General features: G+C 43.9%; 1 protein-coding gene across 1 annotated transcript in view; it reads left to right on the top strand.

The window, feature by feature from the left end:
* The window catches only part of RASGRF2 (Ras protein specific guanine nucleotide releasing factor 2), a 123,316-nt gene that overhangs the window by 79,299 nt on the left and 16,938 nt on the right, over positions 1-27,079 (top strand). The window contains exons 17-18 of the mRNA XM_030968655.1: positions 10-99; positions 17,777-17,883. Coding sequence (XP_030824515.1) covers positions 10-99; positions 17,777-17,883 — 197 coding nt within the window. The remainder of the gene's footprint in view (positions 1-9; positions 100-17,776; positions 17,884-27,079) is intronic.

Below are 27,079 nucleotides of genomic sequence, written 5' to 3'. Positions count from 1 at the left end.
CCTTTACAGTGCAGACTGCTGACAACAGCCACTGCTCGGTGTCTCCTGCTTCTGCTTTTGCCATTGCCACAGCTGCAGCCGGGCACGGGAGCCCGCCAGGTGAGGGGGTGTGCTGTGCAGGCAGGTGACACGCAGGTGCTCAAGAGGTGAATGTTCCTCTGTGTTCTCATGGGTGATGTTCTCATCTCAGCCTGGTCTAGTGGAAGGTGTCCCTGCCCATGGCAGGGCTGGAACTGGGTATTTTTAATGCCTTTTCCAACCATGTTGGTTGATTTCGTAATATTTCTAATCCAGCCTGTTACTGGAAGATAAATATTTCACATGTACATGATCTGCTAAGCATCCAAATAAGATTGTTCTTGTTTGTTTTTTTTTTAATTCACTTACAGATTAAGATTTCATTTTTTAAAATGAGCTTTCCTATGTCCAAAGGTGGTATTCAGTTTTACTTATTGTGAGTGTATACTGTATTTTTCTAGGAAAGCAACTACTGTCTGAGGGTATTTAGTGCAAGATAAAATACTTGATTTAAGTTTTGAATGTGCTGCTTATCTTGCTCTGTACCCTTTGACATATTAATATCTTCCACTAACAGGGTCCTCTCATAGGTCATGTTGCAAATAAGCAACAATTTTTTAAACTCTGCAAAATCAATTTACCTTTGGCTTGACAAATCCACAGTTCATTTTGATTATGTGTGACAAAGCACAATCCAGCTGTAAACTCACACTTGCCTCTTTCCCACTGGAATGTCAAAGAATTGCTTTGAAGACCTCAGTCTCAAAATCACCCATGAAAATCTGTGTAAGACAGTAAATTATCCCTGTGGATCTCAGTGGATTTTGTATCCACTCTGTCTAGAGCTCTGGTCATTAACTAGTGGGTGAGAAGACATCAGGAGAAAATAATTTCTGCATGAGTATGCATCACTGCTCCTCTTAGTCTTGTGTACTTCCCATGATCTTTAGATTACAAGACAGTGATGTTCAGTGTTAGAAACTTTATCAGAGAATCACAGAGGCTGGAGAATCCCCCCCAGCCCATGGAGTCCCAGCTCTGCCCCATCCCCACCTTGTCCCCAGCCCAGGGCTCTGAGTGCCACCTCCAGGTGACACCTGCAGGGCTGGGCACTGCAAACCCCCTGGGCAGTGCCAGGGCAGTTCCTGAGCCCCCTTTCCATGGGGAAATTCCTGCTGTGCCCACCCTGAGCTGCCCTGGCCCAGCCTGAGGCCGTTCCCTCTGCTCCTGTCCCAGGGTGTCTCTGGTGGCCCCTCATGGCACACATGTCCTCCTGTCCCGGGGTGTCTCTGGTGGCCCTGATGGCACACGTGTCCTCCTGTCCCTGGGGTGTCTCTGGCCAGTGCCCCCCCAGCTGTGTCTGAGCACTCTGTGATCTGGTGCTGCTGTGCCCAGTGAGGAGAAAGGCTGGCAGAGCTGGCCTAGCTCAGTAATTGCTCAGGCTTGCAATCAGTGGGAGTGGGTTCCTCACTGCTGCTTGGTGCGTGTTTATTGTGCTTTGGATTGTGCACTTCCATTGTCTAATGATTTCCCTAAATGATCATTGTATTAACCCACCAGGTGTAATCCATTCTTCATCTGGCAGCACTGGCAGGAGCTGTGCAGAGCCCGAGGGTTCCTCTGAGCCTCCTTTTCTCCACCTGAGCCCCTTCCCAGCCCCCTCAGCCCCTCCTGGGCTCCATTCCCTCCTGGGGCTCCATCCCCTCCCACTCCATCCCCAGCCCCTCAGCCCCTCTTGGGCTCCATTCCCTTCCCACTCCACCCCTTTCCCGCCCCTCAGCCCCTCCTGGGCTCCATCCCTCCTGGGCTCCATTCCTTCCGGCTCCATCCCCTTCCCAGCTCCATTCCCTTCCCAGCTCCATTCCTTTCCCAGCCCCCTCAGCCCCTCCTGGGCTCCATCCCCTTCCCAGCTCCATTCCCTTCTCAGCTCCATTCCCTTCCCAGCTCCATCCCCTTTCCCAGCTCCCTCAGCCCCTCCTGGGCTCCATTCCCTCCTGGGCTCCATTCCCTTCCCAGCTCCATCCCCTTCCCAGCTCCATTCCCTTCCCAGCTCCATTCCTTTCCCAGCCCCCCCAGCCCCTCCGGGCTCCATCCCCTTCCCAGCTCCATCCCTTCCCAGCTCCATCCCTTCCCAGCTCCATCCCCTTTCCAGCTCCATCCCTTCCCAGCTCCATTCCCTTCCCAGCCCCCTCAGCCCCTCCTGGGCTCCATTCCCTTCCCAGCTCCATTCCCTTCCCAGCTCCCTCAGCCCCTCCTGGGCTCCATTCCCTCCTGGGCTCCATTCCCTTCCCAGCTCCATCCCCTTCCCAGCTCCCTCAGCCCCTCCTGGGCTCCATCCCCTTCCCAGCTCAGTTCCCTGGACACTCTCCAGCCCCTGAGGGCCCTGCCTGAGCTGAGGGGCCAGAGCTGGAGCCTGGGCAGGGCCAGCACAGGGACAGTCACTGCCCTGTGCTCCTGGCACAGCCCAGGGCCCCCTATGCCTTCCTGGCCACCTGGGCCCCCTGGCTGGTGTCCAGCTGCTGTCACAGCGCCCTGTGTCCAGCCTGTCTCAGCTTGCCAGCCCCTCTGCCCAGCCTGGATTGCCAGGGCTTGGTGGGACCCAGGGGCAGGGCCTGGCACTTGCCCTTGTTGTCCCTCACAGCCATGGTCATGGCCCATGGTCCAGAGCCCTCAGTGCTGCAGAGCCCTCCTGCCCTCCTGCAGATGCACACTGCCACCCGCCCCAGTGTCACCCATGAACCTACTGGCAGAGCACTCGGTCCCCTGGCCCAGGTTTTGAACAGGATGGCCCAGCACTGCTCCCTGGGGACACTGCTGGTGAGCAGCTGGGTCAGCACTGTCCCAGCACTGTCCCCACTGTCCCAGCACTGTCTCCACTGCCCACTGTCCCCAGTGGGTCTGCACTGTGCCCACTGTCCCTGGGCCAGGGCACCAGCCAGTCCTTATCCCAGGAGAGATGTCCCTCTGCAGGCCCCGGGGTGCAGCTTTTCCGGGAGATGCAGTGGGAGTCCAGGTCACACATCCACACCTTCCCCTCACCTGCCAGGGGTGTCACCTGGTCACAGGAGGAGAGCCGGTTGGAGCTGCCTTTCCTACACCCCTGCTGGCTGTATGTGGGAATTTGTGAAGGAGTTTTGAATGAGTTAGAGATGAGACCTCTGAGTTTTTTAGATGATGTGGTTTATTTTTCTTATCTTTTACATAGGCAGGAAAGGTGAGTTCAGCTCACATTGTCACCACATGGCTCAGAAGGTCACAAGACCTCTAGTTACAAGACATTTTAAGTATTTATTGACCAATAAAAAACTACCAACAAGGATATTGATGCTTTTGACCCAATCCTTAAATATTTTGTCTTATGGACCCATGCTACAGCGTGAGCTTTCTTAGCCAATCGTGTTATGACACACAAACCCACAGTGCTGCATTCTAAATTCCTTGTTTACCTCTGTAACTACTTTTATTTTTTCTAGATCTTGCACTCTAAAACTCTAAACTTGCCTTTACTTAGCTCAATGTGTCTCTGCTTTAAACTACAAATCCACAATCTCACTTCTAGCACCTGAGTTTGGGAGGCTTTCCCAAGGTCTCAGATCAAATCCTGGGTTTAATTCTAAGCTTTGGCTTACAGGCCCAAGGTTCTGAGAGCTCCCTGCATTTCAGATTTCAGCATCTGGGTCTGGCTCTGTGCTTGTCCTGTATGTGTGATCACACTGTCTGGTGAACCTGTTACAAACTTCTGTTTAGCAACTTGTATTTGAATGATGAATATTCTCTGCTTTTGGAATCAGACTCTGCATGAAAACACTGACACAGTTTGCTTTATGATTTAACCCAGTACATTTACAGATTGTTTAGAAAGCAAAGTAAGGATGGAAAATGCTGGGGTTTTCCCACTACGAACGAATTCAATTGAAAAATACTGCTTTTGTATTGTTAAAACCACTGCTTTTCAGTATTCATAATACTGAAGTATGAGAGAAAATACAGTCTTCAATTATGCAGTCAGTAGAACGAACATGAAAGCTTGGGAATGTTGAAAGGGAAAAACCACATTCCTAACATTTGTAAGTTCTTTTTCATGTTGCTGTTTAACCGAGCTCTTCATTAAAGGTCATTCTCCCAAGTGATGTAAAAAACAGAAGGCTGTGCAGCAAATTTGACAAGAAAATGTGTGGTTTTGAGTCTCAGAAGATTAAGTTAGAGTTATCCAGTGTACACCTGAAATGAGTAGAAAAACTGAAGGTTGCAAACCAGACCTTATACCATGGAATCACCTGTTTTGTAACTTGGTGCAATTATTCATGGTAGAGACAGTACTAAATTTGCAGAGTCATGAAGTTCAAATTTGGCTAAACCAGATTTTGTTTATTTCCCCTGTGTGTTTTATCATGATTGTGAGATTTTTTTGAAGAGTGCCTTTTTCCCACTGGTTCCTGCAGTTGTTTGTTTTTGAGGCTGGACATGACCAGTCAGTGAATCAGTTCTGGGAGTGAATGACATTGGTGAGGTTTTTTGTTTTCTGCTCAGTCATTCCTTGGCTTCCCTGCTGCAGACACCGTGACGTGTGTAATTTACAATACTCCTACGTGGAGCATGAGTAGAGTGGCAGATGAAATCCAGTGTTGGTTCATACCAAGTGATGCACATGAGGCAAAACAGTCTGAGCTCTGCACCTGAAAGGACTGGCTCAGGACTGAGGATGAGAACAGGTCCTTTCCTGAAGTGATCTGGGTGCTCAGCAGGAGCCAGAAAGGTGAAGAAAACATCAGGAATTGTATGGAAGGCAACAGGAGAGACTGCTATGGTACCATAGTACAAATGCAGAATTTATACAAATATTGAAGGGTATGTACAGTCCTGAGTGAGGTGAGAGAGTGAGAGCTGGAAAAGTTTGGGATTTTGAAATCAGGGATGGGGTGAGGCATGAAATAACTTCTGTGCATGTGAAGTTTAGAGGAGAGAGGGCTGGAGAGTTGGTGACAACATTCTGTAAAAGGCTGGATGGGTAAAAGGGAAAGATAGCAGCAATGGTGAAAACAGTGGTGTGGGTAAAGGGTTGGACTCAGTGCTCTAAGAGGTCCTTTCCAACTCCATCAATTATACATTTCCAAGATTTTCTGCCTTTTCTGATGCAGGATGTAGGACCTCAGATGCTTTTCATGGAGCCAGGTTTCAGAATGAGCAGGAGTTTGTGGCTTTTAGTGCCATCTGTAGAAGCTCAGTGAGGTTCTGCTGAGGAACACCCCAAAGGGAACAGACTCACCTGGGATCCAGTGTAGAAAGTTACCTGCAAGCAGGGGTTGTTTGAGGTTACCAGACTGGCAAAGTAGAACAAGACCAGCTGCTGAAAGCAGCTGGCTGTTGTGGGGAATATTAGGAGGTACAAGTCACCTGTGTGTCTTCTGTCCTCACTGCTCCCCGAAGTCTTCTGGCCATTTTGTGTTTTGCTGTTGTTTTTTAAATTTTATGTGTTAGTTTCTTCAGTTATTTTATTTTGGGGCTCTTTGGGGTTTACTGCTGGTTGTTTCAGTTTGTTTTCCTGGGGTATTGAGGCCTGAGCTCTTCTTCAGTCCCCATCTCCCAGTTCTGGCTGGGATGCACTGAGACAAGCTGGGTGACAGACTCCCAGCAAAGGCCCTGTGCTCACACGCTCCCTCAGAACCAGCCATGGAGGACATGCAATTATCTTCTGTGGAGAGTTCAGTATTGCTGTCCCCTACAATGATAAGTTTATAAAGTGAGAGGTATGCAAAGCCCTGGACAGCTCTCATGTGATGTACATTGGCTTTAACTCTCTTTTGATAAGCACCTAGGGGAGTGCTGCCTGTGGGGGTCCTGAATTGTGAATGAAACCTTTCTCTAAATTAGGATGGTTCCATTTCTCATGCCTTTCAGCAGGTGCTTTTTAACTTACTGATTTTATTGCTGTTATTTCCACTTATTTTACAGTTAACTGCTTTGATGATGTCAACCAAGCTGCGCTGCTTTCCCTATTGTTTAATTTATCTGCTTGGTTAAATATTGATCTCTACCTATCTTAAAAATATTCTTTCTGTTCTCTTCGAGAAAACTTGCATTTTAGTTGTTTATTTCAACAGCATGACAAAGATAAAAAGAAACATGAAGTGAAAGTACAGAGAGTTAAATAAGGCACCCCATGTGCACAGCTTGGGGCCTGTATGGATTATAATATTCACAGTAAGGATAAATAGAGTAGGTTCTGTCTTTTACATGTCATTTCTCATCTGAGGGATGTGAGGGATGCCTCATGGCTTGCTGGAGCTGAAGTGCTCTGTCACCATTAATTGGCTGTTGCACACCTTACTCTTTTCCCAATTTATAAAAATAGTACAGCAATACTAGCAGATTCTAACATAAGAGTGGACTTCAGCAATTTCTTCTCCCTCTGTTTATACGCCTCTATAAAACTGGTTCTGATTTCTGCTTTAATCAGTGACAAATCCACACAGAAGTTCTTTAGATCTGCTCCCACGTCTGCCTTATAATAGGGAAAAGTCCCTGCAGAACTGTGAATGTGAGTGGTCTCATCCTACCAGGTATCCTGCTAATCCCTTGTTTTACCTCTGCCACGAATAGTCCTGGAGCAGAGCTGCAGCTGCAGGGAGCCCCATCTCCTTAGGAGTGAATTCCTCCCCTCTCCAAGTCTGTCACACAGCCAGTGTCAAAACAAGCAGAGAGACTGGAAACGTGGGAGAGGAACCTCCTGCCAAAATACTCACCAATCATCTCTAGTCTTGCTGCAGAAATCCTACAGATGTTACAGCAGTTAAGCAACAGCAGTGTAATCTACACAGCACCCACACAAACCCTGGCACTAGATAAAAACAATTTACATGGAGAATTATTTCTTCCACCTGTGGGTTCTGGAACTTGTGAATTTCCCTGGTTTATTTTTGTACAGTTCTTTGAGACATGTTGTTGCTTTTTTTGTTCATTCCTTATCATTTTATTTACATCTGTTCTGCGCAGAATCAGTGCACAGTGCCAGCATTAGTAAGATATCATGCACTGATTTTTAAAGAAAAAACACCTTTTGGTGTTTATTTACCAAAACTGCTCTCCCTGCAGGCCCTTATACTTGTTGACACTCACAAGGTATGAAGGTGCTTTCTGTGACTTGAGGAAATTTGATTTTGGAATATCTGAGCAGTTCTATGGATGAAGGCAGCTTAGCAAAATAATTCCATTTTTGTTAACAGTTAATAAAGTAAGAAGTATTTGCATAAAGATAGGAAACACAGAGATTTCTTCTCTCCTGGGAATGTCATACAGCTTGATGAAAAGTCATTGATTCCAAAATCAGTAATTTTATTTTTAAACAGTTCTATCAAACATGAGCTTCAAGGATATTTTTCTGACAAAAACTTAAATTCAAGACCTTAACTAATCTAGGGTATTTTTTCTTTAACATTTGTACCATATAGGTTAAAAGAACTCTGAGAATTTTGTATCTTCCTCAGCTCAAGCTGGAGGATGAAGATCTCCCCACACGGGCAGTTAATATTAGACAAGAAGCAAATACTTCCACCCAGACAAACGAGCTGTTCCCTAATGAACACAGCAGCTTTGTTTCAACAGCTCTGTCACATGGTTTTAGCTGGTACCCTGTATTTCCAGCATGCCTCAAAGCTGCCTTCCTCCTCCTCCTCCTCCTCCTCCTCCTCCCCACTGACTGCGCTGAGGAGAACGTCCCATTTCTCACGAGAGCAAGGTGACATTGTGGGACAGGCTGGCAGTGGGATGGGAGCTGTGGTTGGCACGAGGGCCTGCCTTCCTCAGTGCAAGCATTTGATTTTTAAAGGCACTTGTGAGAGGCAGAGGGTGAAAAAGATGCAGGGGGGAAAAGAGTCTTTGGGGGAGTATCTCTGACAAATAATGATCTGCACATTGGAAAACCTGCCCTGGGCTAGTGAGAAGGACAGATAGGTTTAATCCAATTTTAGTGATTTAAAGGAGTGATTAAAATGACAGCTTGAAGCTGCTACACAAAAATGAATTGCATATATATGACCCCTTTCAATTAACTGACTTCACACATCTCTGGTGCTAAATAACCTTTGGCTTGAGTTTCTTAACTTCTTCTCTTTTCACAAAGAAGAAACCTTAATCTAAATCGCCCTCAGTTTTAGGTGAGAAAAACTGATCTGACTGTTGACTAGACCATTTCTTGGCATCCTCTGCTTCTGCATAACTCTCACAGTCTGCCTGCAGAAGCAACCAGACCTTTCCAGCTGCAGCAGATTCTCACTGAAGCCAGTGCAAAACCTGCTCTGTTCAGTTGCTGCAGGTGCTGGATGCCAGTGGTACCATCCTTCAGAGCAATGCAGTACACCTGGGCACTCCAAAGGGCCTCCTGGTGCTGCTGCCTTGTGCTCCCACTGCCTGTTCTGCCCTTTGGACAAGGCCTTTATTGCAGCCTATGGGTTCTGGACTGATGGACCTGCCCTGGTGTCGCTGCCTAGGGAGGGATAGAGTTCCTTTCCTAATCTAAAATTTTGTAAAAAAAGGTAGTTATAGGCTACATTTCACTGATTTTTAGTGCATTAGCTACGTGCATGACCTGTGCATCAGTGAAAGATGTACAAAGGGAAGCGTGTAATCCTTTTGCATTGTAAATGTCTGATTTATTTTGAGCTGGCTATTACTCTACTCTTGATCACTGCCTGGGGTGGAACATTGTAGGCCCTTTCAATAGTTTCTGGGATGTAGAGCTGCCAAACCTCAATTTTGGAGCAGCTGAGTGTGGTTGAAGATAAGCAGTGTGGAAGTACTTTTGTGAAAGTGTCAAATTCAGTAGCCACTGGAATGAGCGTGGAAAGTTCTCCTCTCTCAGAGGTGCTGTAGGAGTTTGTCAGCTGTAACATAACCCAACTGTAACAGCAATAGCAAATAGAAACGGACCTTTGTAAATTACAGCTGTGGTTTCCAGAATGACAAATCTCTAGAAAGCCATATAAGCACTGAGGTTGAGCCAGATGAGTCCTGTGAGCTCTCAGGCTGACACACTTTAGCCCTGCTTGATTACTCTCACAATATTAAGGGGGATGAATATTAGCTGGAAGTAGTAGTTCACGTTTCATAAAGATCCAGAGTGGGTCTTGTGTGGGTCTTTCCATTCTGACAAATCAGACACAGCTTGATTAAGGCTGTTTATTTTAAAACATCAAAATTATCATGAGAAAGTTTCACGAAAGTTTTCAGGGAGAGCTGCTTGGTTTATTTTGGGTTGTGACCAGCAGAGCTGTTGTGCAGTCATTTGAACGACTTGCCAGCTCCCAGTGCGACAATATTTTTGTTTTGTTTGTTCTGGCAGGGGCACTAATTGGAGTAATGGAACGACAGAGCTCGTGCCAAGTGATGGCAGGGAGCTCAGGCCTCGTGCGTGTTGGGAGGGGACACAGTGGCTGCTCCTGCTGCTGCCAGGTGCACTCAGCCTTCAGCTCAGTGATGTGGCTTGGAGGGGCAGCACAACGTGGGCAGACACCCCCAGGGGGATCCTGCTGGCGCCCGAGATGGAAAACTGTGCACAAGCACACTTGATGCTTTAAACAGATGCAGGATTCCCATGGCTGCCGCTGTCTTGCACACACAGACACACGTGTAGTTCTGCTTTCAAGGGTATCAGCTGTCCTGTTCAGGGAGAATTTTCCTCATTCTGAGCACAGGAATAATAAAGTGGCATTACACCATCACGTTTCCTGAGATGGAGATTCTGGTGCACGCAGCTGAGTTACTATGGGATTTGGCAAAGGTTAGAATTAAGTGAGGCTTTTAAGGGAAATATTTGCTTTCTTTTTTCCATTGTGAGAGGACAGGCGGAGAGAGATTTCCTTGCTGTGTTACATGGAAGGCAAGCAAACAATATCTGATGTGATTTTGAGCTGGATTCTACATTGTGTGGCTGGCTGGGTAATCCAGTCCTGTGCTGTGCTAAATGCCTCAAATTGCATCAGTGGCTACATGCTGACCTTTGGAAAGGTATCTATTTCTTCCTGAATTTGCCTGAAAGTATCCATGTCTGAAGCAAAACTGGAAAATGTGTGTCATTTTGTAGTTGATTCTCACTGTGGTGCCACAAACATTGCTGGTTATAATAATAATTCTGCACTCCAGTAATAATCTGGGCTATAACATTTCAGTCCTCTACTGGGAAAGCTTTGTGGAACTTCCTCCTTCTGACTCCAGACATGAAAGAAAACAATTTTGGTGGTGATATCCCAAGTAAAAGTTAAGATAGGACTTTCTAAGCAGTTGGTAGAAGACTGCAATTTTATCTGTTCTTCCTCAGGTCATGGTGAAACTCCAGGTTTGAGTCTAGGGGCACCTCATCCGCTGTCAGAGAGACAGGATGCCATGAAATCGTGTCCTGCTTATCAATCCTGCTCGTGTTCTGACTCTCCCAGTGCCGCCCTTCTGTCAGGGATTTAACGTGTTTAATTCCCAGAAAATAAAGATGTAGGATCTGTTAACCTTCCCTGGGCCTTTACACAGGACAGCCAAGTCCTTCTCCTTGTCATTTTTGTGTAACTAATGTCTCTGGGCAGGAACTGGGGAGGTGAGCGCTTGTTCCCTCTTGGGAGCACATTTTAATGAGTTTCCCAGACCCATTTCTGCAGATTCACAGAGGTTTGAGAGGCACTGGGGCCTGCACATTGAACTTCCTTGAAGCTCCCATCTCATTTAAAAAAAACTCCCCGTGGAAAATGTTCACTGAGTTACTCCACAGCTGACACTGTTCTCCACTGAAAATGGTTGTGTGACAAAAAAATGTCAGTTTAGCCCCAAGCAGTGTCCCTTTCTGAGGCTGCAGGGTTGTCACGAGCCGCCCAGGGGTTGTCACCAAAGCAGAGTGACCAGGGCTGTGCCTGATGTGGGGTCTCTGAGGGGTTGGGGTCATCAGGGGCTGTCCATGCCCTGCCAGGGGGCAAATGGGATCCCTGTTCTGGGCTGCTCATTCACAAAGTTTTGCTTTGCAATTTTGGAGCATTGGCTAAACAGTTGATTCTTATTTGCATTTTGCTTAGACAGTGGCTTGAAAATTAAAATTTTGCTTCAAAACTGATCCCTGCTCTGGGAATTAGGAAATAGGAGAAAATGATGATTTTTTTTCCCTGCCAGTTTGGCAGACATTTGGGATCTGTTGCTTTTACTTATGTATTCCTTGTTTTGATTTAATATCTTACTCTTTTGGAGGAGCTGGCTATTCAGGAAATAACTATTTTCACTGGACATTTCCTGAGTTACAGAGCTGAGAAACATTTGTTTCCTGACCTATTGGAGTAAGTCCTGAGCAGCTGCAGTGGTGTGGGGAGAGAAGTTTGGGGAGGTTTTTTTTATGCCTTTTTTCTTTCATTTCATTCCCCCTGCACCCAAGTGTTGCATGCATAATTAATATTAGTTTAAGCTTCCAATATGACCCAGTCCTAAATGGTCTGAAAGCTGCTTGTGAGACAGACATGTTGTTCAGAGATTTTTTTTGGTGACTGGTGTGCATCCTGCCAGCTTTTGTTTTTCATGACAGTCAACTCTCTGTTCACAGATGGTCTGAAAAATGATACATTTGGCTCCTTGCAATTATCGCCTCCTTTCCATTTAACCTTTATTCCCATTGACATTATAAAAATATGAATAATCTCACAAACTACTTCCTTCAACTTTAATGAATTAAAGGTAAAAATTCCAAAAGCCATTTTATGTGATTTTTTCTTTTTATCTGTACGTTGTCACAACCTGTATTTTAACTTTTTCTTTGTGGTACTGAGCACTTTAGGCATCTGAAAGCTTCCTTGGAATAGTTCTTGAAAAGACTGTGAACATTATGCAATAAATATCTGCTGTACTCCTCTTCATATTGATGATAGAGCAAGTTAAAAGTGTAGATGAAGTGTCATTAAGGAAATCAAGAGCTAGGGATCATTTGAGATGCAGAAAAACATCAGTCGGTAAAAATTGCTTATCTCCTCCCAGAAAGATAAGAGATGCAGAAGGAGCACAGACAAATGTATAAATGTATAAGAAATATCAGCTGCAGTGTTGCCATTCTTGTCACAGTTCACAGCAGATAATTCAAACATTATTGCAGTGAAGAAAAAGAGGAAGTCTAAGGTATACTAACGATTTGCCAATATAATTGTTAAGGGTTGCTCAGAAAGGCTCTTTGTCAGTTGTTCCCTATAGTTTTTTATGTAAGTTGTAGGAAAAAAAAAAGTGCTGTCACATTGCACATTTTCCATGGTGTTCAGAAACCTGAGAGCACAATTGGCAGCAGCAGCCTTTGAAATTCAGGATCTGCTCCTTCCTACAGATACATCTATAAACAAAGGCACAAGATTTGGGTGGTTTTGTCTAAGGCTCCACCAGGAAAATTTGGCTTGTGAGTTTACCCATGGATGCACACACAAACACTTCTTGTGTGCAAAAAAAAGTGATTTTGAAGATGTGTACAAGTGGTTTTGGTTATGACATTAACCCCTTGTTGTCTCTCTGCTGGCGCTGAGAGAAGAAAAGGACAGAATGTTCTCGTACTGCTGCTGAGTTTTAGCTTAACCAAATATGGTGCATTTTTGTGTTTTACTTTAAGATGAGCAACTGATTTTTAATAATAAATTGTGTCATTCATAACAGCACTCATGTTTTCGGTGTTTAGCAATTTTAAAATATATTTTTCTCAAGAGTGAGGTTGATGTGCTCTCCTGAGAGAATATTTCTATTAAAAAAACCCAGAAATCTCAAGAGTGTTTTCTAATTATAGCTATAGCAGCAATCCTGTTTTTGAGGACTTTTGAAGGACAAATCTTCAAATTTGAATATTTCTGTGAGCCTAAAGGAATATTTTCATTCTTTGTGGTAGTCATGCTTTAAGCATATAATCTGAAAGATTATAATAATTCTCAGAGCAACCTTAGTGTTATAATGAGGAGCTAAAATACATTCTTGATCTGGAAGGTATTCTTTAGCCACTTACCTTTCTCTCCCAGCTATTAAACTGAAATTATTTTGCTGGACTGATGTATTTTTAGACTTCTGGATTTAATCCAAGTTTACTGCATAATCTTGACACGACTGCTTTATCTCAATGCTGTGTTCTTTAAATTTCTCTGATTTGAAAAAGCCTTTCTAAATCAAGGGTCATTTAAAAATAGTTTACCCACCTTTCCCATAAATATTTTGCAGAAATTATTAAACGCAGTCACTAGGTCTCTATCTGTGTTACACTCTCGTACATCAGCTGGTCCATGTGAATCCCTGGGATTTACCTTACTAAGACCATAATCCCTTGACTTGATTTGATAGTTAGATTGTATGTGTGGCAGAGGCTTTAGGCAGAAGAATCAAATACATACTTGGAATTATTTCTGACGTGGGTGGTTGCAACAGGGATTTTCAGTGGCATATTTCTTAGAACAAAATGATTTCATATGTTCCAAGGACCAGTGAAAGTGAAATTAAATGCCTGAAATGCGTTGGACTCTGGATTGCTCCTGGTTCCTAACAGTCAGTTCTGATGCTGATTTAGTTTGTAACCCTTTGTGGAACAAACTCAAAGCCTGGCATAGTGAATGTTTAAATATTCCTCTCTTATGAACAGAAGACTGCTGCTAAATGTTACAGTTTGTGCTCTCAAGCCTCAGATTGCTTATATAAAACCCCACAGAATGGTTAAGGTTTGGAAAAAAGTCTAAGATCATTCAATAATAATTGGGAAAAAAAAAGACTGTATTATTGAGCAAATATGCTGTGTTTTACATATATAATGGGATCTCACCGCCTTCATCCTTCTTTTCACCACAGTTCATATGGTTTCCTTTTCCAGCTCTGCCATTCTTCAGCTGGCTAATGTATGAGCCCAATACCATGAATTTAAAAATGGAGGAGGGCAGGATTAGGCAGTTGAGATTTCTTACCAACACTAAAATAGTCACTTTCTGACATGTTTGTGTGCAAATGTGTGAAACCCATTTACCTGCTTGAGAATGCATGACCAACAAGGATGGGAATCTACAAACACTCCTCCAAATTTTTTTAGGCATGTTGAGGTAAGAAAGATATAATCCCTTTTTGGGGGCTTCTTGTGCATTGGGAAGCCTTTTCTTTTGTGCTGCATATATTGGAGAGGCCTTTTCAGTTTTAATCTGTGGGTGAAAATTGCTGTGCCCCAAGCCTGGGGTTTTTGCTATTTGTTCTTTATGCAGGTCAGAAAGCAGCACTGGTGTTTGCTGAGGTGTCAGGCATCAAGCCAGGCTGAGTGGTGAAGCTGGCCTACAACTCTGGGGTGTATCTGGTGGATATTACCAGATGGATATCAGATTATATTATTTATTACTCTGATAATACCTGATGGATAATATCTGATGGATATTATTGATTATTTGTCAGGTGCTTGGTGGGCCCTGAATGTTCTCCTTCCACATCCCTGGGACTCTCTGGGTCTCCCCAAAGTCTGGAGTGTGATTTTCTCTAATTGCGGGGTACTAACACACCTTCAGTGTGAGACTCCAGGGTGATTCATTGAAACTGGCACATCAGATCAGCCTCTGAAATGAGTTTTTTGCTGGGAAAGACACCAGAAGCTTCATGACTCTGAACAACTTTCACCAGTTCTTGTGAACAGATTTCTCTTTGTGCAGATAAAACCTTAAAAGTGGATATTATTATTATACCATCAAAATTTTGGACAAGTTAATTACTATGGTCAGGAATCATGTGCTGTTTTATTAATCTCAGGCTAATCTTAGAATGGTTTGGTTTGGAAGGAACCCCAATGACATCTTGTTCCAGCCCCCTGCCATGGGCAGGGACACCTATTGGATACAGAAACGCTGTAACTGGAGTGAGAGGTTTTGACATCTTAACTGAAATAGAAAAGAAAATGTGCATGTTTAATTTCTTTAAAGTATATGGTGCAGAATTCACCATGATAAAACATTTCCTCTGGGGTGAGGTGGATTTTAAAGGTGCAATACTGTAATTTATCTCTCTATCCAGCACATACTTTTTAAAATCTTTGGTAATAATGGGTAGCTATAAAAGTATTAGCTTCTTGATAAGGTGTTTAATGTGGAGATTTATGTCTATTCAGCACCTATATTTTTAATCTTTGGTAATAGAGGAAGCTATAAAAATACCAGGTTTTTATTGAAGTGCACTAAAGAAAACATGTGAAGGTGAGACTGGATTTTTTGCATAACACAATCTAAAGACAAGTACATGAACAGAATGATTAAATAATATTGAAAGAAGTAATTCAGTGAAACTAGCAATGCTGTCAGGTTAACTTTGTGTTTGACAGCCTGTGGTAAAAGTTCTGTATCACCATTATGTGAAGATACTATTTGTGGCAGCAGTGCATATTAATTTCAACAGATAATGGTGAAAAACATTTCTTGAAAGTAGCACTCACTGAGGCAGCTGCCCACTTAGATGATTAATAATTAGAAATACTGCTGGCATTTCTAATGTGGAAAGATTGCTTCCTTCGGGAGAGGAACAGATATTTACCACAGAGTGTTTCAGGTTGTTTCCCCATCGGGTCTGGATGTGGGCAGGTCCACCCAGAATCCCAGTTAAATTATTTTTCATTGTCACCGTGCACATCAAGATTTGTAGAGGTGTGGAGGGAGCTGGGGGGCTCAGCCTGGAGGTTTGGGGAACCTGGCTCTGCACAAGTCCCTGACAGGAGGGGCCAGCTGGGCTCAGCTCAGTTCCTCTCTCACACAAATGGAGAGCTCCATTTATTGGTTCAGCGCATCAACATGAAGTGCAGAGAATGTGGATCTGGGTGAATGTGTGGCTCATTTCTTTGCAGCAAGCTAATTACTGCTTAAAAATTGATGAAATTCTGAGGGCCATACAGGTTTGCTGAAGTGATCTCTGGAGGATTTAATTTTTTCCTTCCCTCTTTTTATTTTTTTTTTTTTGGTAGCTCACTGAAAACTGCCTCTGTAGGCTTCTCTCTCTTTTCCTCCCAGCGTACTGAAGTTTTTTTCCTTAATGTTACCTTGGTAAAGACTTCGCTGCTTTAATATATAATTTTCATTGTGACTTTCATTGCTGCAATTAAGTGGCTAATTGAACAGTTTATAATGTCTGTTCCTAATTGCTTCTGCAATAGGTTAACTGTGAAAGGCATAGAAAATTAACGTACAAAATGATGCCTGTGTTACCTTTTGCTGAAAAAAGCCTCAGAGATTTCCTTTCTTTTTTTCCTTATGGGCAAAAAAACCTGCTTAAAATGTTTCAATATTAAACCATCTTTGATATTGAATTTTAGATGCCATCTACAGTATAATATGCTATAGTTTAAAAATGCCCATGAAATGTAAGTGTAGATAGAAAATACATTTGAGATTGAGGTCTAACCTGCAGTAAAATATGTGAGACTGCAGTTAAACACTTCCTGTCTTGCTTATCTTCCCAAAAATACAGAGCAGCAATTTGGACTTTCTGGATTGTCTGTTGTAAGAATAGAGCAAAACTAATACAAGCCTCCAGAAAACTCTCCAATGGGTTTATCACAGAAGAAATAGAAGTTTAATCTGCCTGTGCTATTTATAGCATGTTTATACAACATGGGCTTTCGAGCAGCTTTTATGCCAAAAAAATAGTAAAGTACCGGTCATATGGGAGGGTGTGCCCAGCTGTTCCTGGACTCTGCACTGAGTGGAATGGAGAGCAGCACAGTGCAAGAGCAAATCTGACAAAAACTTAGAAAAATGCAAGCTTCTCAAGTCTATTTTCAGGGTTATCATTGTCAAAAAAGACATTCAGGGGCTTAGTGTAGCAATTTCATTATTATTAAAATAATATAATCACCATTCTAGCATATGGATTTTTTTAATAAAGCTACAGCAGAATGAAAAGAGAAGCAGTAATATGAATGTAGGGGAAAAGTTTCTTAGTTATTATTCAAACTATTTCTTTATAAGTAAATATTACTGACAGAAAAAAAAAAAGAAAAGAAAAATAAAAAGAAATTGTCCATAATTGTCCATAATACATGAGTAGGGAAATGCTGCATCTGGAAAATCTTAGTTTTCAGGCAGTTGGGTCTACAAATGTGTTTTCCATATATCTTTCCATTTTCTTGTAATCCCAGTGGTAAAAAACCCCAAATAACTTATTTGAAGTGTTGATAAGTAGAGCCTGTACAATACTGCTTTTGAAAAGGAAGATTTCTCACACTGACCTTTTTCTCCTCTGTGTTTAAACTGTTCTCCTCCCCTTGTTCTTTACTAGTTCTGAAATTTACCCTGTTTCCCTTTCCTAAGTCATTCTGACTTTTCAAATCTGTTTGATTACAGGCCTAGCTTTGGTCTGGTCTTTTTCCTTGCTGTAAATGTCTTCCATACTGAAAAAAAAATAAAATCCTTCTTTGTTTTCAGAGGTTCTTCATTCACTTTATTTCTTGGTACACTTTATTTTATTTCTTCCGTGCTGAAGGGAGGCCTTGAAATTTAATTGCACAGGCAATTATTCTTCACCTTTCTAAAGCTGCGTGGTGACCCCAGGAGGTGTCTGTGTTGTGATGGGCAAGGCTGTGTTGCACTGATGCTGCAGAATTTCTTTGCTGTAGATGTTCACATTTCACCATCTGTTGAGCGCCTTTCCTTTTATTGCACAGAAATACCCTGTAAGCCTTCAGTTTACCCAGGTCACCTCTATTGTATTTTAATTTTAATTTTATTTTTAGTTTTCCCCATCCCTTTGACTGCAGCGTGGGTTTGTTTGTGTGCAGGGTTCAACAACTCGGAGCGCACGTGCGACAAGGAGTTCATCATCCGCAGGGCCGCCACCAACCGCGTCCTCAACGTCCTGCGCCACTGGGTCTCCAAACACTCACAGGTACCCCCTCAGACTCGCAGGGGTCAGTATCTCACACTGCTCTGCCTGTGGTAAACAACTCCTGTGTTCATGCAGAAGTTTATCCGTTTATTTATTTGCGGTGAATTGTGCGCGGGAAACCGCGTGCGTGGGTTTGCTTTGTGATGGCAAAATGCGGCTGGCAGGGGAGGGAGGGCAAAAACACAAGTGGTTTGTTCAGTATCATAAAGAAAATATCCTTCAGGCTGCCAGGTGGGAAATGTGCTGGGACAATTTGACATGGATGCAGAGGAGTATTGAAAAGGGAAGGGAAGGGAAGGGAAGGGAAGGGAAGGGAAGGGAAGGGAAGGGAAGGAAGGAAGGAAGGGAAGGAAGGAAGGAAGGAAGGGAAGGGAAGGGAAGGAAGGAAGGAAGGGAAGGGAAGGGAAGGAAGGGAAGGAAGGGAAGGGAAGGGAAGGGAAGGGAAGAAGAGAGAAAGAGAGAAAAGAAAGAGGGAAGTGGCGGAAGGAAGTGGCGGAAGGAAGGAAGGAAGGAAGTGGCGGAAGGAAGTGGCGGAAGGAAGTGGCGGAAGGAAGGAAGTGGCAGAAGGAAGGAAGGAAGGAAGGAAGGAAGGAAGGAAGGAAGGAAGGAAGGAAGGAAGGAAGGAAGGAAGGAGGGAGGGAGGGAGGGAGGGAGGGAGGAGGGAGGGAGGGAGGGAGGGGGGAGGGAGGAAGGAAGGAAGGAAGGAAGGAAGGAAGGAAGGAAGGAAGGAAGGAAGGAAGGAAGGAAGGAAGGAAGGAAGGAAGGGAAGGAAGGAAGGAAGGAAGGAAGGAAGGAAGGAAGGAAGGAAGGAAGGAAGGAAGGAAGGAAGGAAGGAAGGAAGGAAGGAAGGAAGGAAGGAAGGAAGGAAGGAAGGAAGGAAGGAAGGAAGGAAGGAAGGAAGGAAGGAAGGAAGGAAGGAAGGAAGGAAGGAAGGAAGGAAGGAAGGAAGGAAGGAAGGAAGGAAGGAAGGAAGGAAGGAAGGAAGGAAGGAAGGAAGGAAGGAAGGAAGGAAGGAAGGAAGGAAGGAAGGAAGGAAGGAAGGAAGGAAGGAAGGAAGGAAGGAAGGAAGGAAGGAAGGAAGGAAGGAAGGAAGGAAGGAAGGAAGGAAGGAAGGAAGGAAGGAATTTTTGTACATCTTGTGCAGATGGTGCTTCATGGCGCTTACAGACTGCTTTGTCAATTCAGGCTGCTAATAAAGGACACTTAATCTCAAGAGCTACCTGCAGCAATGTCAAACTCTCTTATGTGAAATCAATTCCCTTTTCCCATATAAAGGGTTTAATTTTCGTAGAGGCTAAGTTTGCTAGAGAATTAACTCAGTAAGAGGTGTAAGTGGGAAAATTGGTTTGTTTGAAAAGCTGAACAGCCCAGAAGAGATTACTAAAATCTATCTTGGTATCATGGGAGTGATTAATCATTTCATGTTACTGGGAGCAGCCTATGTACGCCAAGTTTTGACTCCCTGTTAAATTAAAGTCAGAATCAAGTAAATATTGAGCTGTAACAGAAGTGACAGCAGGCTTTTATTACAGTTTTGTGCTACTCCAGGTGCTTATTGTGTTCCAGTTCATATTAAATGTCTTCTGTGACTTGAGCGGATCCTCTGTGCTAATTAAAATTTATGTGATTGTAAAAGTGTGGAAACTTTTTACCTATGTTAGGCAATGACTACAAGTACTTTCACTGAATTCTTTTGCAGTTGCTTTTGCATCATGTTTACAATTGGCATTGTAAAAATACCTTTAAAAATATGAAGAGGACAAAAATAATAAGTTCATTGTGCATTTTCAAAGTGGAAGCTGTTACCTGCACTCCCTGGTCTCTCACTGCCATTTATTTTTTCCATGGCAAAGGTGTGAGATTTTAATTCTTTAGTTCTTCTTGTCCATTGTTCTTCCAATATAGCAAATAATCCAAAATGCAAGGGCTTTGGCATGGAAAGTAAGAAATGCTACAGCAGCAGAGCATGTAATCAGATTTTTTGTGCTGTTTAGTTGTGAGACTAGGGAGAGAGAAAGGACAGGCCTGAGCAAACCAGAAAAGACTGACTAGTTGCTGCCAAAAAATATGGGACAGGACTACTTTAATGAGGACTAGTGAAGAATTACTGTCTGGCCAAACAATGTGAAATGTTGTCAGTAAAGATGTAGAGTCCTGGGAGAGCAGTAGCTCCAAGCTTATTTTACAGTGACAGCACACACTGCAGATCCTGAGCCACCAGTGTCTGGTGAGGGATCCCTGATTCAATTTCCAAAATGACAAAACAATGTAAGCATTGAAATTCTTTAAGAACGACAGACCTGCCAAAAACTTTTATACCTTTTAAGGTATTTGCATTGTTCTCTGGATACTCAGCAACCTTGGTTGAATTAGCCTTCATCTTCATGAGCAGCCAAGAGCAGGTTTGATTCTCAAAAGAAAGGGCAGATTTTATTCTAAAACAACTCCAAACAACAACAACAAAACAAAACCAAAGAAAAAAAAAAACAACAAAAACCCCCAAAAACCCCCAAACCAAAACAACGACAACAAAAAAAGCAGCTTACAGAATAAGTGAAAGTAAGTGAAAATAAGTGAAAATAAGTGGGTGTTTGCAAAGCCAAATGTGCAATTTTGATCATTTTCCCTCCACCTGGCTTTGAATTTGGTTTTGCTGCAAAAACTCCCAGCCCCAAATGGGAAACTTCTCTCTGTGCAGAGACTGTTCTCCTTGCAGTGTCCCAAGATCTTTGTGGTCATCAGCAGCCCCCACCACGACTAAAGGTGTCCGACCACACACCCTCCCTTTTGGCAAAATGCCATTTCCTCATCCCTGGCTGCAAAGAGAATCAGAGTCAATGGCTGTGTGAAGTGGGTCCTTATTTCTCTGTCAGCTGTGAGATGGTGCTGCAGACCTGCTTTAGTGCTGCAGCTCCTACCAATTCTGCAGCTCTGTCTTTGTGCTCCCTGACTCACCAGGCCCTAAACTGCTGTCCTGATGCCTTGTGCACTGGTGCAGGACTCACACACAGCCATCTGCTCCAGGGATCTGGCATGCATCATCCCACTTCACTATTCCCTACCCTCCCTGCCTCCCTCTGAAACCCTTTGGCTGGCTCAGCCTGCTGCTCTGCTGCATGTAGGAGCGTGGGTCAGGCTTAGTGCACGAACCAGGGATGCAGGAGTTAGCCAAACAAATGGTTCAGGGCCTTGTGTTTGCTCTCTTTGCTCTAGAAAATCCTTGGCTGGGGTTTGGAAGGTCTGTGCTGGGGCTGTGCTTCCACTGCCTTGCAGCTGTGTCAAAACCACACTTGGGGATGGTTCAGTGTTGCTCTGTTTCTATTTTTTTTTAATTTATCTAAGCACGGACAGCATTTAATGTAGAATTGTCTGTGAGCAGAAAACAGAATCATTAAAATTAGTGAATCAGCCTATTCAGTGAGGATAGGCTTTCATAAAGTGGTTTTGTTGTCTTGAAACGATTCTAAACAATTCTTTAAAAAGAATTAATTGCTCTTAAAATGTGGGTTATACACTATAGAAGCCTCACTTATAATTCAAGTAAATGTACACATGGTAGTGCCAGATCTGCAGCCCTTTGTGGAGGGCACAAGGAGCTAATGAATGTCCTGAGGAGCTGCCAAGGCACAGATAAAATTTTGGGAACAAGCCATCCCCAGGTGAGGTGACACATACTTCACTGTTTTTACCACCCTGAGCAAGAGCAGCCAAACCTGTGCTGCTCATCATCCAAAACCAGCACAGTATGAAAGGTAGCTTTAGGTATTCCAGATTGTTTTGTTTACATTTCTGTTCTTTTTATTCCATACCCCTCCTCTTTTTTCTGTTTTTTTTTTTCATTCAGACACCTGCACGCCAGCAAATCTTTCTTTGTGCCCTAAATAACAGCAGAATGCTCGTGTTTACATTTTGGTTCTGAAATGTGACTGAGAGGAGCAGAGCAGGATTCTCCAGTTGCAGACAATGAACACACGAGTGATGAGGCAGAGGATCACAGGGAGCAGGAGCTTTGCTGGGGACAGAAAGGGCTCATGAGGATAAAACTCCCACTGGCTCCTGTAGAGGTGGAAAAATAGGGAGGCAAAAGGGGGCCAGGGGCAGAAAGTCTCAGTAGGAGTTTAATTTTCCAAGTGGGGTCTTGCAGCCTGGTTTTATTTAGCAATGCTTCCTTGCTTTTTATCTATCGTGGTGCAAAGCAAAGCTCCTTCTGCTCCTGTGGCAAGCAGGCTGAAGTGGGTCTTGTCCAAGGAGGAAGGGTCCACATCTGGCCCCTGCAGTCCCCCCAGCTCTGAGTGGCAGCTGAGGGCTTGTTCCCAAGGCCCTCTTGCAGGTCTCAGCTGGAGCAGCTCTCTCACAGCCTCCTGGCTGCCCGGCAGTGTCCGTCAGTCACTGCCTTGGTGTGAACAGACAGGTGGCTGCTCAGGAAGGCAGGAGCCTCCCCTGAAATGGAAAATGCAAACCCCCTCCCTCTGAATTACATTAATTTGAAAATTAAGGGGCTCTCAGGCAAAGATATGGGAATAGGAATAACAGTTCTGTACTAGGAAAAATAAAAATACACAAAACCAGCACTGCCAGGGTCAGACCATGCCCTGTCCCCCTGTGTGTCAGGGGTGGCACAGCCCCATCCCATGGGGGCTCAGCCCTCCTGCAGTGCCAGCTGTGCTGCTGCTGCAGCAGGGATCCTGCACAAGGGGGGAGTTTTCCTCTGCAGCTCCAGGGCTGCTGCAGATGGGCCTGGGCTCCCTCTGGCAATGCAGGGCAGCAGAAAGCTGCTCCTCTGGCAATGCAGGGGGCAAAGGCTGCTGGGGTGTCCCAAAGCTCAGATTGGATCCAGGTAGGAATGCTTGGCTCCTCCCCTGGGCGCAGCATCTCCCCATGGGATGCTGGAATTGGATCAGCCCTGCAGGGACACTCAGTGGCCATGGACAGAAGGTAATTAATAATTAATGGCCCATGGACAGCAGAGATCTCCTGGAGGGAGGATTGGCTGTGGCAGAGATAAAGAAAAGTGCCCAATGAGCAGAAGAGAACTGCCCAGCTCTGACAGATGGGAATAGAACACACACATATCTTACAACCCACGACAGTCACAGAGTGACCACAAGGCCTGGGGAGAGAACCGTGGCTCATATTTGGGAATACAGGTCATGATGTGTGCCTGGTGCCTGCCCAGCCCCACTGCAGCTCGTGCTCTTGGCCATCCCCACGGAGCTGTGGTGAGCTTCCAGCAGGAGCATTGCCACTGGGAGATTCTGACAGCACCTGGGGAATGGGCACAGCTCCTGGAGACACAGGGCTGCCTCAGAATAGATTATTTCAGTTAGTTAAAAATTGTGTTAGCTCACATGAATTTGGCCAATGCAATTTCTTTCCATTTCATTGGAATAAAAAAATAGGTAGAAAATCCTCTATATGAGCCCCACTTACCTCATATTAAATGGTATAAAGTAATGAATAAGATATTTGGTGAGTTTATGCTAAGTTAATTGCAGAAACATGAACAAACTACACTTTAGCCACACTTAGCAAGATACACTGTATTTTGACTACATTGGAGATTGACCCCAAGCTGCCTTGAAACAGCTTGTTTCTTGAAGTAAGCCAGATTTATTTCAAGCTCAGGGATGAATTTTCCTGAAAGCCAGTTATAATTCCATTTATCTCTGCCTTCCACCTGTGCCAACGTTTTGTTGCATGTGAATTTACACAGATTTTGCTCAACACAGTTGTGTGTGGTAGGTGAAGTGTGGTTTTATGCTTCAAAATGAAATACTGTAGTGGAGGACTGCAGCAGTGAGTAACTTCACTGAGCTCTGATAGTGTTTGATCTGCTGTGCACGAGATTTAGACTCACTCATCTGCTGCCATTGGAGTAATTACCTGCTTTCTTTTTGGCATGAGGACAGTTACAGGAAAATTGTAAGGCAATCCCCATCCACTTACAAATATTCCAATTTCCTTGCAAAAAATCATCCAGTGGACCTCTTTCCCCTCCTGCCTCTTTCTTCCCTCCCTCCTGTTCTTTTGGAGTTCTTCTCACTGGCCTACTCAAATATAAATCATGTTTCCTGTTTTAGCTCGATTTTACCTGTCTGGATTATTCAGTGTTCCCCACATTGTTTAGATGCAGAATGTTTCCTCTCACTGAGGAACACTTAAAGAAAGGGGAGAGGGAAAGCTTCTGGGGTTTTACTGAGCTCGTGTCAAATCTTGAAAATATATTCTCTGTATAAACCACCTACAGTAAATCTACTGGTTTTAGTTTTAAAATGCATCTAGCATAGGTTTTTTTTTCCCCTTTCTTTCTGCCTCTGCTGCACTCTCTTTTCTTCTGCCAATGGTTTGAAATCTGAGTAATTCCCACAAATCTTTAGGCTACTGTAGACTCTAAAATATATTAGAGGTATGTGACCCTCTAATAGAGAACTGAACCACTGTCAGATTGAAATGTGCTGCTGGGAAATTGAAGGATTCCTGTCTGACCCACTGTATTCCTTCTCTGATACATAAATGAGAACTAGAAGTCGAAAAAGTGGTGTAAAATTATGTAGGGAGCTGCGATACGCATGTATCTAAGGCCATAAATAGCTACCTGCCTGTGGATCTAAGTGTCCTACAGTATAAACAGATAAATATTCATGTGTGACACCCATAAATACAGCTAGAGATAATCTGCATGTATTTAGAGTTATTTAGTTATTTTTAAATTATACTCAAAATCGGTTGCTAAGTCTTTTGGTGTTTGTATCATTCTTATGATACAAAACTTTCAACCTTTCTCCGCAGAAGTTAAGTGCATGTACATGTTTAAGTGCAATATTTTCCCTGTTATTTTTTTAATATATATGGCTCATCACAATGGAATCTTAGTACCATTTAGATAACGGCCTTCACCAGAAAAAGAGATTAGTTCTTCATTTTTCTTCTGATTCCCACCTTTATTCATAGGATTTTTTTTCCCCCATCACACTATGAGAAACAGATTACATTACTTTACAAAAGAAAAGCATAAATTTGAGTTTCCCCAGCAATTCCAGCATAACTATCTTATGGCGATTACTCAGTAAAACAAGTTGTAATGTTAATGACCAAATTATTAATTCTCATTATTGGAAGAATTAGCATGTAACCATGCAAAAACGGGAAATGCTTTAGTTTGGCCGAATCTGGTAATTATAGGCGAGGTTCTCCCATCTTATTTGCAAATGAAAAAACTTTTTAAATTCTAGACTTTTTTGGTCATAGGTGTGTTTTCAATAAAACAAGTCATCCTGAGAGAAGATACCTCGTAATGAAAAGAATGAACCAGTTGTGGTTTGAAAGCTGTGCTTGGAGATGAGATCCTGGCCAGGACGATGTGATCTGCCCGAGGGTTTCACCCAGCAGGGCTGGATGAGGATGGGGAATGTGTCACCTCCTGGGCACCATTCTGCCCATTTGGGATATTTCTGTAGCACAGGCTGCAAGAGATACCATCCTCTTTCACACAGTGTCTGCCACTGAGGTGCAGGAAAAACTCATTAATTACACTGGTTGCTTAGGCTTGTGAAGACTCAAGGTTTCTCCTTGCACTAAGTTTTGATAGTTTTATATTTCAAATTATTTTCTTTTCAAAACCACCGGAGTGCACAGTACTGTCATGTAGTTTAGTTACATTCCTCGTGTTTTCTCTAATTAATCCCATTTCCATACCCCAAATATATGAAAAGGCTCCATTGTCTTTCCTTGCAAACAGCTAAAACAGCTCCTAAGGGAGGCATTTCAGAGCGTGGCTATACAAAATGTGCTTTAGAAAACAGAGTGCAGTGCCCTGCCATAATTCTCTCTTGGCTTTGAGCTGAATGTTTGATACCCCAACTTTCTGTTCTCCAACGCCCTCAAATACGGGTAAACATCTCCAGAAAAAATAAAACACAGATATTAATCGGTTCCAGAGTGTTAAGTAGCTGAGGCCCAGGTGAGGAGATTCTGGAGGAGTGAGGAGGACATGCTGTAATAGGAGGGAAATGCCCAGAGCAGGTGATGTCTGAGTGCTGTTAGGAAAATCAACCCACAAACAGCAGAGGTTTATGCCCAAAAAGGAGACACAGGAGTCCTTTGACTTTATTCCAATCAAGGCAGAGGCCATGGGGCATTCCCTGGGGTCTCTCACATTTTTGGAGGACGCAGCCTCCTTTTTATCCCAATTTCCCAGCCACATTTCCCTTCTCTCTTTCCCCAATTCTGAGGCACTTGAGAGGTTCAGACTTCCCAGAACACCTGATGCCAAAGATTTCCCTCTAATGTACAACCCTCCCTTTCAATTTTTAATTCTTATGGAATTCAGGGGTTTTTCTTCCCCACTGTTTCTGTCATCTTTCAATGTCTAATTTAATTTCTCAGCAAACCTAAAGTTAATTAGTAGAAGCAAATATGTTTTTCATTTCATCCATCAGTGGAATCCTTCCCATTGTTTCTTTTCTCTCCCAGTGCTGGTTTTGTCCACCAGCAGACCCACAGCTTGTCTGGAAAGACAAATTTCTCATTCCTCTGAGCGCTGACATTGGAGCAATAACCTTTCTCAGAAATGCTGTGGGCGTGGCTGTGGCACGTCCTGTGATGAGCACTCATTCCCCTCCTGCTCTGAACTGTTGCCTCTCATTTCCAAATGGGGCTCCACCTCAGCTTTTAGCTTTTGTATTTTTCAGGTTCTGTGCTGCTTTAGTGTGTGGGTCTGGGCTTCACATGAGGGCATGGTGAGCTCTGTGCACAGAGCAGGGAGACAAAACAATTCCTGCTCCAGCTGGGCACCAAGGACAAATGACCCAAATCTCAGCCCCAGAGCACAAACCCCGTGGGCTGGAGAGAGAAAAACAAGCAGGGTGGGACTGCAGGGGCTAAAGCTGGAATGGGACAATGAACTGCAAGGTGCAAATGGAGCAGAACTGATCCCAGGGACAGACCCCGGGAGCGCTCGTGCATTTTGGGGCCATTTTGGTTCATCTTGGGTGCAGCCCTGGCTGGGCTCTGGTGCTGCCCAAGGTGCATCCATGGAGGAGATCTTTTGAATAAATCCCTGATTTATTCTGTGACTCTCTCCAGCCTCTGTTCCAGGTCAGCCTTGATAAAGCATCACACCTGTCCTGGTGGCTGTGGGAGTGCTCTGGTGCTCACCTGGGCTGTGCTCACCTGGGCTGGCTCTGCTGCTTCCAGA

Source organism: Camarhynchus parvulus, chromosome Z (assembly GCF_901933205.1).
Source record: "Camarhynchus parvulus chromosome Z, STF_HiC, whole genome shotgun sequence".
Lineage (NCBI taxonomy): Eukaryota > Metazoa > Chordata > Aves > Passeriformes > Thraupidae > Camarhynchus > Camarhynchus parvulus.
The sequence above is the reverse complement of the archived record's forward strand: the minus strand, read 5'-3'. Positions and strand labels throughout refer to the sequence as shown.